Source organism: Lacerta agilis, chromosome 7 (assembly GCF_009819535.1).
Source record: "Lacerta agilis isolate rLacAgi1 chromosome 7, rLacAgi1.pri, whole genome shotgun sequence".
Classification (NCBI taxonomy): Eukaryota; Metazoa; Chordata; class Lepidosauria; order Squamata; family Lacertidae; genus Lacerta; species Lacerta agilis.
In genome coordinates, this window is record NC_046318.1 from 77,921,116 (window position 1) to 77,934,105 (window position 12,990).

At 43.5% G+C, this 12,990-nt stretch overlaps 1 protein-coding gene across 1 annotated transcript in view; it reads left to right on the forward strand.

The window, feature by feature from the left end:
* KHDRBS3 (KH RNA binding domain containing, signal transduction associated 3) overlaps nucleotides 1-12,990 on the forward strand; it is a 107,310-nt gene that overhangs the window by 48,390 nt on the left and 45,930 nt on the right. Inside the window, 1 exon segment of the mRNA XM_033155892.1 lies at nucleotides 6,567-6,683. Within this exon segment, the coding sequence (XP_033011783.1) occupies nucleotides 6,567-6,683 (117 nt within the window).

Here is a 12,990-nt window from a genome sequence, read left to right on the forward strand (position 1 = left end):
GGTGAATAAAATATTTTCCTTTTGTCTGTTCTGAAGACACATCTAATCAACTTCATTCTAATTTCAAGTATTACATAAGAAGGGGATTCCCTCGCACCAGCTCTCTTCAAGCAATTGTTATTTTTATACAGTACCTTCATTATGTCACCCCAACAGTCATATCTTCTTCTAACTTTTATCCTTTATAGGGAAAGTTCTCTAGCCCTTTGATTTTGTTGCTTGTTTCTATATATCTTCTGGTGCCGTCATCCTCCCTTGGAGGTTTATTCATTTAAAATATTTCTTACCCAACCTTCACTGTAAGGTCCCAAGGCAAGCGACAGCAATAGAATATACAATTATGAAAACCAGCTAAAACCATTGCAATAATTAAACCGACCCTGAATGGAACAGGACAGTAAGAGAGCGGGTGGCCAGAGCCATATATTGTATTCCAAATGCAGTCACACTGTAGATATGAAATCTGTAGAGTAAAAAACCTGTTTCATTACATCTTTCACTGCTGGATCGCTGTTGGAGTCAACACTTTCATTGCTCTCTCTCCTGTGCCTCAAAGATCATCTTAGGTAGTCACAGCCAGTTTAGATAACATCATTACATCCATAAAGTTCAATTTCCCCCACCCCCACTATGCATCATTTTACACTTGTTGAACCTCATTTCTCCTCTTCTTGCATCTTCACCCACTTTGAAGACACACTTTTGGAGTCTTGCAGGCTGCTTTGGATTTCATGATTTATTTGCTGGCGTCAGAAAATTTGGCTGTTCTACCACTCGCCCCTGACTTCACATTCTTTATATCAGGGGTGGCCAACTCCCAAGAGACTGTGATCTACTTTCAGAATTAAAATCTGGCAGTGATCTACCCCCATTTTTGGGGGTTCAGCTCAAAGTTGTTGACCTTTTTTGGGATGAGGATTGGAATGCCCTGTTTTTTAGGGGGTTCGGCTCAAAGTTGTTGAGCTTTTTTTTAGGGAGGAAAGGGGGGGTGACCAGATTTGGTAACCTTTTAGGGGGGAGCTCTGCCCATATACTTTTCTTACGGGGACAACAAAAACGTTTACAGATTTCTTTGGGGAGAGTTACATAAAAGCACTCACAAATCTGTACGCCGCACAAACTCCTTTACCCACTCCTTTAACCTGCCTATCAAGAGTTCTTTAAAAATACATGCCTTCATCCTTTGTTAGTGTGACACCTGCATCACCATTTCAGTAACCAACTGTTCAATATCAGGCGAGTACTGTGTCAGGGCCAGCTTCAGGGAATCCTTAAGGTGCTCATCTGTCAAGTTTGAACGTTGCTTACTCTCCGTCATTTTTAAATATGAAAATGCAGATTCACACAAAAGTAGAACCAAAACATGAGTGTAAAATTTCACTGCATCTTCTCAAATTTGGAAATTTCTGTCTAGGCACAAACTTCCAAAATGATGATTATTCTGCACGGGCCCTCAGAAAAATGTCATTTTTCAGAGTTAATATCTCATTTTCAAGAGATGTTTTGCACAATGAGTAATTTGTACTGATAATGACTACAATTTTTTAAATGTCCAAATCAGATTTTAATGGAAATGACATGTACTTTACAATTAATTCAATTTTTTGGAAGTTGCCAAATCTTTTTTCTAACTCCAGAATACCAGAATCAATTTTGGCCACATACAATATTTTTCGCTCCATAAGGTGCACCTGACCGTAAGACGCAACAAGTTTTTAGAGGAGGAAAACAAGAAAAAAAAATATTCTGAATCAAATGTTGTACTAACTAAACTATTTAATAAACTACCAGTATATCAGAATAATATTTCAACAATGTAAAGTGAACAGCAGTCAGTGGTGGCATTAAGAACCACCATTACTGTCATTAACAAATAAGGAGAGACTTTATCCCCTAGTAAGGGGGGGGCAGGCAATGGAAATATATGAGCTTCCCACATCGAGTCCTTTAGCTCTAAGGACTGTATGGTTTGGACCTACACAATTGTTTTAATAAAGGCAAAAGAAGTGGGACTTTCTTCTTTTTTGTTCATTGCAGAGAGCTCTGGGGGCTTTCATATGAGGGAGGAATGAGGGAGAAATCTGAGAGAGAGAGAGAGAGAGAGAGAAGGGAGGGAGGGAGGGAGAGAGAGAGAAGGGAGGGAGGAAGGAAGGAAGGGTGAGAGATAGAGAGAAGGAAGGAAGGTAGGAAGGAAGGGTGAGAGAGAGAGAGAAGGAAGGAAGGAAGGGTGAGAGAGAAGGAAGGAAGGAAGGAAGGAAGGAAGGGTGAGAGAGAGAAGGAAGGAAGGAAGGAAGGAAGGAAGAAGGGTGAGAGGGAGAGAGAAGGAGGGAAGGAAGGGAGGGAGGGAGGGAGAGAGAGAGAGAGAAGGAAGGAAGGAAGGAAGGGTGAGAGATAGAGAGAAGGAAGGAAGGTAGGAAGGAAGGGTGAGAGAGAGAGAGAAGGAAGGAAGGAAGGAAGGAAGAAGGGTGAGAGAGAGAGAGAGAGAGAAGGAAGGAAGGGTGAGAAGGAAGGAAGGAAGGAAGGGTGAGAGAGAGAAGGAAGGAAGGAAGGAAGGAAGGAAGGAAGGAAGGAAGGAAGAAGGGTGAGAGGGAGAGAGAAGGAAGGAAGGAAGGAAGGGTGAGAGAGAAGGAAGGAAGGAAGGGAGAGGGAGGGAGAGAGAGAGAGAGAAGGAAGGAAGGGTGAGAGAGAGAGAAGGAAGGAAGGAAGGAAGGAAGGAAGGAAGGAAGGGTGAGAGAGAGAAGGAAGGAAGGAAGGAAGAAGGGTGAGAGAGAGAGAGAGAAGGAAGGGAGGGAGAGAGAGAGAGAGGGGGAAGGAAGGAAGGAAGGGTGAGAGAGAGAGAAGGAAGGAAGGAAGGAAGAGGTGAGAGAGAGAGAGAGAGAGAAGGAAGGAGGGAGGGAGGGAGGGAAGAGAGAAGGAAGGGGTGAGAGGGAAAGAGGGGGAAGGGATGAGAGGGAGAAAGAAAGAAAGAGAGACAAGGAAGGAAGGGGTGAAAGAGAGGGAGGAGTGAGGGAAGGAGGGAGGGAAGAGAGGGGGGGGAAGGAAGTCTGCTCTTGCGAGAGGTGGTGGCAGGATGAGCGCCCCAAAAGGAGAGAAGCCCTTTTGAAAAAAGAAAAGGCAATGCAAGCAGGCTGCTTGGCTTTGGCTTTTCTTTTTTTAAAGGACTTTTCTCATCGCTGCAGGGGCGGCCAGCGAGGAGGAGGAGTGTCACAAGGGTGACACCCCTCCCATCCTCGCTCCCCCCCCCCGCAGGCGGCTCCGCCCGGCAGCGAGGAGAGAAGCTCTTTTTAAAAAAAGAAAAGGCAATGCAAGCAGGCTGCTTGGCTTTGGCTTTTCTTTTTTTAAAGGACTTTTCTCATCGCTGTAGGGGCGGCCAGCAAGGAGGAGGAGTGTCACAAGGGTGACACACCCCCCCATCCTCGCTCCCCCCCCGCAGGCGGCTCCAATGGGAGGTGCCAGTCAGCCATCTGGCACACACACACACACACACACACACACACAGAGAGAGAGGCCAGTTGTGTTTCAGCAAGAGGAAGGAGCTCTCCCTGGAGAGCTTTTTCCCCCTTTTAGGCTGCCGATCGCTAAGCAATCCAAGATCTACCTGCGATCGACCAGGAACTTGCTCACGATCGACAGGTAGATCGCGATCGACCTGTTGGCCACTCCTGCTTTATATCATTGGCCCCAGTACAGAATCTTGGGTGGATTCCTTTGATTACCACTGTGAGAACTGTTTGTCCTCCCCTCTGTCCCTTAACCAGTTACAAACCTACAAGGCCAGCTTTTTTTTCTTTTTCTTTTTAATAGTCTGCTTAAAATGGAAAATAGGGTGTGGGTGGAGAGGCTGCAGAGAATATCCTAGAACTGCACACAGAAGAGAGTTCTTCCATATGCATAGAGTCTTAACAGGGATGCATGTTTCTTAACAGAAATGCACAGATGCGTTTCTCGCCATAACGATAATCAGACTTATATTGACACAATTTCAAGTAAACGTTTCTGTTAAGAGGTATTGTGTTACTCAGGTGACGTCTTGTAAATCTTTCCCCTCACTTAACTGCTTGTTGGTATGTTGTGATAGGTCATGAGAATACTGTTTTGGCATCGATTTTACACCACTATTTCTGTTTACACTCCATCCTGTTTCAGTTTACCTTAGTTGAGCGTTCCCCCTATTCATTAGCTGCTGAGTGACGGGCTTTCTGAACAACTACTTTCAAAGTCCAAGTATATAGTGTCTACCAGGTCACCACTGTCCAAATGCTTTTTGATACTCTGAAAAGCAAAACAACAAAACAACCCATCCTTCTAAAAACAACTCTTAAAACGTTGGTGAGATGGCATTGACCTTTGCAGAAACTATGCAAATTCTTATTCAACAAGCTCTGTTTTTCTATATGTTGGATATTCCCTTTTCTGCAATACATTTTGAGCCTGTTTCAGACTATTTACACCCAGATGGGTATATATTTTCACTGTTTTGTCTTGAAGGATGGTTTAAAATATTCTCAATTTGGGGGGGGGGCAAAAGTCCTCCAGTGTGAAGATCATGTACTTGCTGTTACCTTATTTGGATTGAGAGAGGAGGTAAGGTGGGCAAATACCACACCAGCTCAACCACCCTGTGTCAGAAGCTTATGCACTGCAAGTGCAACGCAGTATAAACTGGTTGATACTTGTCTTGACAGAGATGATCTCCCATTTTAATAATGTTCTTTCCACAGTAATTTGGTTACCAGTTAATGTTGCTACCAACCATTGCCTGTGTCTGCAGTTAAGGGACGTTTCCCCTTAATTTTGCATGCCTAAATTGGCCTGATGTGTTAAGAGAGCAGAGCTAGCCTTTTCCAGCCTGCTTCCTCTAGGAGGCCTCCAGGGATTAAGTGTATAGTATCTGCAGAGATCTCTTTACTGACTTCTATTATCCACAGAGGCTTTTCCTCTTCCAATCTACTCAGATATTGAAAGGAGTTGAACTCAATCAGTCACTCTTAAAGGCTTGGTGTACAAAAACGGCAGAGTAGCTTCATTGCAAGATATCTCCTAATCTTTTAAACCTGATGGAGCGCTTCCTGCAGCTGCGCTTGGATGTGGGGAACAATTTGAAGAGGCTAGTGCTAATCCTGTATCAGTTGTTAAGAAGTTTCGGGGCTGGATTTCTTGCCAGTGACAAAGGAGTGGGGGACTAACACAAAAGTTACTCTGGTCCCCTTAGTGGTCAAGTTATGTGCTAACCTTTTACAAGCTTAAGGGAAGGACAAGATTAAGTTTTGGAAGCAGGGAGGGCTGTGGTTAAGATTGCTTCCTTATAGTGATTGCACCAACCTCCAAAGCTTCATGCTTTTGTGTTTTGAGCATGCAGACATGTACCCACCCTGAGTTGGGCATTTTTGAATTACGCTTAGCACTGCTGCAGTTCACAGTTGAGCATGTGTGCATCGATTTGGTGGGGAAAAATGTCATGTGTCAGAATGGGTTGGAACAAGTGCCACAGCTTCCATTCAGTTCCAATCTCCTTGAATTTAGCACACTACTTTGAGAGTAATCTAAGCTGTTTGGGGCTGCTGTAAACACAGGTACTTCAGCCCCAGTGTGAACTCTTACAAACTGTTCTGCAAGCTTCCCTTGGAATGAGGAAGAGACTTCTGTGAAAGGTATTTCTTGGTTCACGCTGTGGTGCCCACAGCCTGTTCCTCCCACAGCTCCTTCCGGTCCCTCGAGAAGCTTCACAAACTTGCTTAACTTTTTTTGTGTTGTTTTGTTTCTTAATTTAAAAACCTAAGAACAGAAACGCACACGTTGCTTTTGCCAAACAAATGCAGGCGCACTTGATAGCCGCATTGTTGGTTTCACACTTCAAAGAATGAGCGCAGGAGCAAGGCTGACTGCTGAGCCAGTTTTAAGTTTACTGCTTCGTACGTTTGCCAAGCAAAGTTCAAAGCTGGAAGGAAGCCGGGTTCACACAGCTGGAGAAGAACATGATGGTTTGGAGCCTTAACCACAAGTAGAAGGGAGCTCATGGAACTTTCCCACATCAGCTGGAGGCACCTTGCGAAAGCAAAGCCCACCTGTGAGCTGCATCAGCAGCCCTGCACGTTCCAGATCACCTGTTCTCATGATCCCGACTACGTCTGTCCAACTTCCATAGAAATCCACGAAGCAAAGGGGTGTGAATTGACTAATGCTGTCTGGATTGGGGGCTGTGGTCTTGTATGGATGCTGCTGCTTTCATGTTCCTGTATTTTTCTTCTTCTTGCCTCTGTCAACTGTACAGCCTTCTCCTCTCCCAAAACTTTTTAACACAGTTACTGCTCAGCATGGAATAACCACAGAAATGATGGTAGCTTTGTTTTCTGTGTCTAGTCCCCCCCTCCCCTCCCCTTTTCTCTTTTTCCAGTGGCTCTAAAATTTACAACCCAATGCCCTTCTTTATTTTGCAGAAACAGCCAAATGCTGTTTTCAGCAACATTTTTCATACCTGGCATGAATCTTAAGTCACTCTTACACCTCCTCAGCACTGTGGGTAGTTTTTTATTGCCTTTTTTGTTGTTGCTTATTTTGTCTTTCAGTTCAACTTTGTGGGGAAACTTTTGGGCCCACGTGGCAATTCTCTGAAGCGCTTGCAAGAAGAGACATTGACAAAAATGTCAATATTGGGAAAAGGATCCATGAGGGACAAGGCAAAGGTAAAATTGCTAGCTGAAGATCATTAGTGTGCACTGTACTGCTGTGTGTGCCTTTCTTCACGGTTTCTAGTATAGTCTGGGGAGATTCAAAGCAAACACAAATCAAGGTGTATATTATAACCCCTTCTCTCGAGTTCTGCCTACATGCTGGTCCTCTGTTCTATGGTATATATTCCTCACTTCAGAGGAAATCCCCCGTGGCAATACCATCTTTATGGATGCAGGCAGCTGTATCGCTGGAGTATAAGGGCAGGCTCATGGTGGTCTCTGAAACCAGCAGCTGCCCTCTTCGCCCTCTTTACCTGATCGTACATGGCAATGAAGTGGGTGATGTGATGTCACTGTGCTGCATGCTTTCCTGTCTACTCCACTTCGAGGTCTGCCACTTGCGAAGGGGTGGAGACCGCTGCGTTGCAGCGATGCCGCATCACACGCGTTGTATTAGCAAGCTTTACCAAGGGGGTGAGTGGGGTTGGGAGAGAGGAAATGTTGGGCTGTTATTCTCAGAGTGAGGCACGTTACTCCTTACTGTATCCATGAGCGAGGAGGCCAGTAAGTTTATTCTGTGGAGTATTGGGGATAAGAGTTGGAGGGTCCATGGAGGCCATTCTCGTCCAGCCCCCCTGCACAGTTCAAGAAATCCAGAGCTAGAGCTTGTAGCAAAATACAGATGTCCAGCAGATGTGAAAACACCACTACTATTCCGTAGCATAAAGTGTTAGAAGGGGAAGGTCTATAGCTTAATAGTAGAGCAACATTTTCATATGCATGTGGTCCCAGGTTCAATCCCCAGCATCTAAAGTAGAAGTAGGACTGTCCTCTGTCTAAAACCTTGGGGAGCTGCTAGCTAGATGGATCAGTGGTCTGACTCTGTATAAGGCAGCTTCCTACGTTCCTACATCATCCACTCTGTTCATCTCAATCTCACCCACCCACTACCATTTTGTACCATAAAATGGGCATTCTTGATTGCTTGTGATTGTCCTAAGAAGAAGAAGAAGAAGAAGAAGAGTTTGGATTTGATATCCCGCTTTTTACTACCCGAAGGAGTCTCAAAGCGGCTAACATTCTCCTTTCCCTTCCTCCCCCACAACAAACACTCTGTGAGGTGAGTGGGGCTGAGAGACTTCAGAGAAGTGTGACTAGCCCAAGGTCACCCAGCAGCTGCATGTGGAGGAGTGCAGACACGAACCCGGTTCCCCAGATTACGAGTCTGCTGCTCTTAACCACTACACCAAACTGGCTCTCAGGTGTGTAAGACGCTCTCAGGTGTGTTGAAAGCATTTACACCCCACCCTTCAGCCAAAAGGGATCTTAAGAGTGGCTTATCAGGCTTACAGTCTACAGCCAGGAGCGAAATTATGCACCATCTATACAAGTTTGCTTAATTTGAATAATTGTTCAATAACTTCTGAGATCTGCCTAGTAAGTGTTCATACTATGTGTCCATTCTATGTGCACTTCACAAATTGTTGGATATCTCTGATTCAAATTGTAGAGGCTCCGTGCTCGCAGAAGTATATATCAGAAGTATAGTGAATTGCCATTATGATTATTAGAGTGTGAGAGTGTCTTAAGCTCTACTTACTACTACTCATTTGCTTCTCATGGATGAGCTCCCCGTTGGATTGGTTGAAAATCCCACGTAGAGCAATGCTTGGAAAGTTCTCTCTTGTATATATTACTGGTTTGCCGCAATTATAGAACTGGATGTCTAAATCCCACTTCATTGGCTGGACATTTCAAATACAATGCTTTTCAGCGATTGTTACGCTTATCCTTCGTATGAATAAGCCAAGTGTCTTTGCAAAAAAACAAACAAACAAAATCACGCTTTTCAATTTACTTGGCCTATGCACATTACCAAGACTTTATTATCTTTTTAATGTGCAGTTTTGTTTTGAATTCTGAATGCTGCTTTCGGATAATATTGGGACATGCAGGATCGTTCACTAGACTTATCTTTTTCCAGTGCTTTGTTTAGCCTTAAATTATTCAGGAGATCGGAGCTTGTACAGCTTCCCAAGGGAGATTATTAGAGTCTAACAGATCTCACCGTTAAGAAGGATTTTGTGATAGCTGGCTTAGATTTCTCAATTTTAAATTTCTTCCTGCTGGCCTTACCCCTTCTGCCTCCGGACGTCCCTAAATTACTCATAAGCAAAGAATTATCTTCATCTTTCAAAAGCTTACGTCATTATATGCGAGGAAGACAACCTGCTGCTAAAACTGTTGAATACAAGTATTGAGCCTGAAGACTTTCCAACTTTATGCTATAAACAGGAGTGGGGAGCAGTAAAAAAAGGGTAATATTGAGGGAGGCTTTCATTTATATATGTTTTGCTTTTCCTTTTATTACCAGCTTTGACAAGTTTCAGACAGCTAATTATGGCGTGTTAATTCCCCCTGCTCTGAATTTGCTAATCAACTAATCAGATTGCTTTGCTTTTCCATCCAATTTAGGCAGCCTGAATGCTCTAAATTTTACAACAAAAAGATTAGTGGCAATAAGCTGGTGCTGATTGTCATTTCTAAGTAACTCATAATTACGACACACCGAGAGCAAACACAAGAGCTTTTTTAAAAGTCAATCAGTCAAAACTTCTATTTGTGGGCCTATTCAAAGCGAGAGATGCCAGCTCAAGAGTATTTTTAACACTTCCTAAATAGAACAAGGGATACTGTTATGATACCTTAACATGGCACAGACAAACATGCCATTTCTTTGTAAGTTGGAGAGCCACAGTGCATAGTGAAATACGCTCTGCTTAGTAGGTCTGGAGTTGTACATGGTTTTATGCACAGGGCTGCCAGCCTTGACCCCACTCTGGAACGGTGTCCAATACCCCTTCCCACTTCTCTCAGTTTTATTTCTTAAAATCGATATCCATTTTTGTTAGTGTTGAAAGGAAAAATCTACAGGCAGTATGTCACGCCGCTCCCAGTAAAGAAATACAGTAAACGCTATTGTTGCCTTACCTTGTTCTGACCCAGTGTTTCCCAAACTTTGGTCTCTAGCTGCTTTTGGACTACAATTCCCATCATCCCTGACCACTGGTCTTGCTAGCTAGGGGTGATGGGAGTTGTAGTCCAAAAACAGCTGGAGACCCAAGTTTGAGAAACACTGTTCTGACCAATGCGTGCAGCAAGATAAGACACTTGATTGTAAAAAGATGGACCAGCCCATCTAACTGCAGTTACCTGATAGTGATTTCTAGGACCATGGGAGCATCCCCCCGCCCCCAGTTCTGAGGTTACTTATTTTGCCTCTCTTCCCTTCTTGCGTAAAAGTGTGGAACAGACAGGGACATAGGACCCTAACAGACTTAATCTTGCCGTGGTGGCCTCCCTTTCAGTTCTCCATGCTTCACTTTTGCTTAACCAGACTCAGGAGCATCTCCAAAGCATCTGTGAATCTCCGTTGCCAAGCAACAGAGGCAAAGATGAAGCAGAGCGGAAGTAAGGTACCTGGCAAAATGGAAAGTGGAAGAAAAAAGTTGGAGCAGAAAGAAAGCTGCTGGGTGGGGAGTCGTCGTCAGCCCAGGAGAAAAATAGGAAAAAGACTCCCCCAGAGTTGCCGGCTTCCGGTTTCAAAAGCTCCATTCCTTGTGGATGAAGCAGAGGGCAGAACCTGGTGCATCAGCGGGTGGAGTTAGCAGCAGAGCCAAGATACAACCTGACAGGTCATGGGTGAAGTCTGCCTGTATTTCATTCTAGTTGAACTGCCAGAAGAGTAAAACACTTGGCTGGTTGGCAACTTTATTGGGCAGTAGCAGGGCAGAAGAGAAATGATGTTTAACTTCCATTTCTAATTTCAAGAACAACAGAATTACTGGTGTTAAAAGTAGAGTTTTTATATATCTAAAGTATAGAATGTGTCGGGTTATTCCCCTTACAGTGCTAAATACTGTACCTCTTTACTAGAAAGCTGTACTTCTTTACTAGAAAGCTTCCATCAAAACAGAATCCAGTCTTAATTTTATTGGTTTAGCACATGGTTGGCTACCATCTAACATACTTCTAGAGGAGTATGACGAAGGGTTAATACAAAATTTCCCTTAATTCTACACAGTGAGAGAGAGTCTATGTCTGATCACTTATTGGGGTTGGATAACGTTAATCTACCATTGTTTTTCAATGCCTTAGGGGTTTTGCACATATGAGATGGAAGTGATGACCATACCTTGTATTTTGGTCCCAAATTCTACTATTCAGAGGCATACACTGAATTTCCATTTAACTATCATGTTCCATAACCATTGACAAATATGTCTTCTATGAATTCATCTAATCCTGCTTTAAAGTCATCATCCCTGACTATTTGCTATGCTGTCTGGGGCCAATAGCTTGAATTCAATAAATTGATTCTGCCCAAAATGGAGAAAATCACACATAATTTGAGATATGGACCAGGACTAGAACCTCCAGATACTTTTAATATGATTTGACATTCCTTTATACAGAGGAACCATCATTTTCAAGACCACCCTCGTCACAAGCCTGGCAAATCTAGAACTATACTTGGTGATCTGATAAGGTTGATAGCATTTAATAGGACTTCATTATTTTTACTCATTTCAGCTACTCATTCTTTTTTAGTTTTATTTTATAGTTTTCTTTTTCATATTTTAATTTTTGTCTGTTACAATTGTTCCCTTTGTTTTATATGCATTATAAAATGAAATGATAATAAACTTTAACCCCCCCCCCCAAAAAAAAACCCCCACTTGATTCTGAGCTCAGAAATTTTCAAGGTTGAACATTTTCCTTTTACCCATGCAGTCCCATGTGGTTCTGCTCCTTCTTATGCTTTCCTTTTTGATTCTCACTGGTGGAGGGTTCCAAGTGTTTTAGGGAACTTCCTTGCTGTTTTCCTGTGTGCATCTGGGAAGTAGCGAGCCATTGCCTTTTGGTTTAGGGCAGCTCACTGCGAAGGCCAAGTCCTGCTGAGAGAAGGCTTTTGGGAAAGTTAGGCTCCTTTCCCTTGGGATATCCCTTCAGTGAGCTTGAAAAAAATTATGCATGACTACCAATGTAATCTGCTCTAGTCTCAATTAGTCATGTGGACTGAAGTGGTGTAGAAGTTCCAAAATATTTCCCTGCTCTGTAGGAACGGGTGGTCCTGAAGGATCTCTGTGGGTAGTTCATACGTTTTGGTCTAAACCAGGAGTCAGCAAACTTTTCCAGCAGGGGGCCGGTCCACTGTCCCTAAGACCTTGTGGGGGGCCGGACTATATTTTGAAAAAAGAAAGAAAGAAAGAATTCCTATGCCCCACAAATAATCCAGAGATGCATTTGAAATAAAAGCACACATTCTACTCATGTAGAAACATGCTGATTCCCTGACCGCCTGCGGGCCGGATTTAGAAGACGATTGGACCAGATCCTGCCCCCGGGCCTTAGTTTGCCTACCCACGGTCTAAACCCTAATCCTTGGTTGCTTCTGGAGTGTATTGATTCCAGTTGTTCTGATTGATTTGTTGTATGTACCACCCCTTACGTTTCAGAGCTGGGATGGCTAAGCTATATCCCTCTAGATGTAGGTGAACTACATCTTCCATCATCTCTGATTATTTGCCATGCTGGTTGGGTCTGATGGGAGTTGGAGGGCCAGCAGCAACTTGAGGGCAACAAGATATCCATCATTGATTTAGACTAGAGGAAGCCTTCATAAGGCAGCTTGCATTGATATGGGGAAAAACAAACAACACAGCTTTAGAAAAACCCAGTAACTCGCATTTGCACATAATTTAAGTCGGTTTTCGCTAACCCCGTGCTCCTCCAGAAGCTTTGGGCTACAACTGCCATCAGCTGTAGCCAGCACAACCATGCTGACTGTGGCTGATTGGCATTGCAGTCCATAACATTGGGAAGGTACCAGGTTGGCAAAGGCTGAAGTTAGTCTAATGTTGTTGTTGTTTTTTCTCATTGAGCTGGAGTGTAAGCAGTTAAAATAGTTCCCAAACAAGGGAATCTTCATGCTGACCCATTGTCCTTGTATTTAATCAAAGCCTTCCACCTTGTCAAATGGTTATTTTCCAAGAAAACTGCTTGGAAATAGGGGAACCCACAGTTGATGTAATAAATACCGTAGCTCAATGTATACTCAATGATTTTCATTAGCCAGCTTGAGCAAATAAATGCAGGATTGTGCTTGTTCGGGGCCTGTTGTTTTGCTTTAGAGATCAAGGAGGTGGCTCAATATTTATTTTTTAATGTCCTGCTGCATGTTGGTCGAAAGTCATTGTAGACTCACCACATTGGACTTGATCTGAGAGATTAGCTGAAGCTCCTTGCTTCACATATT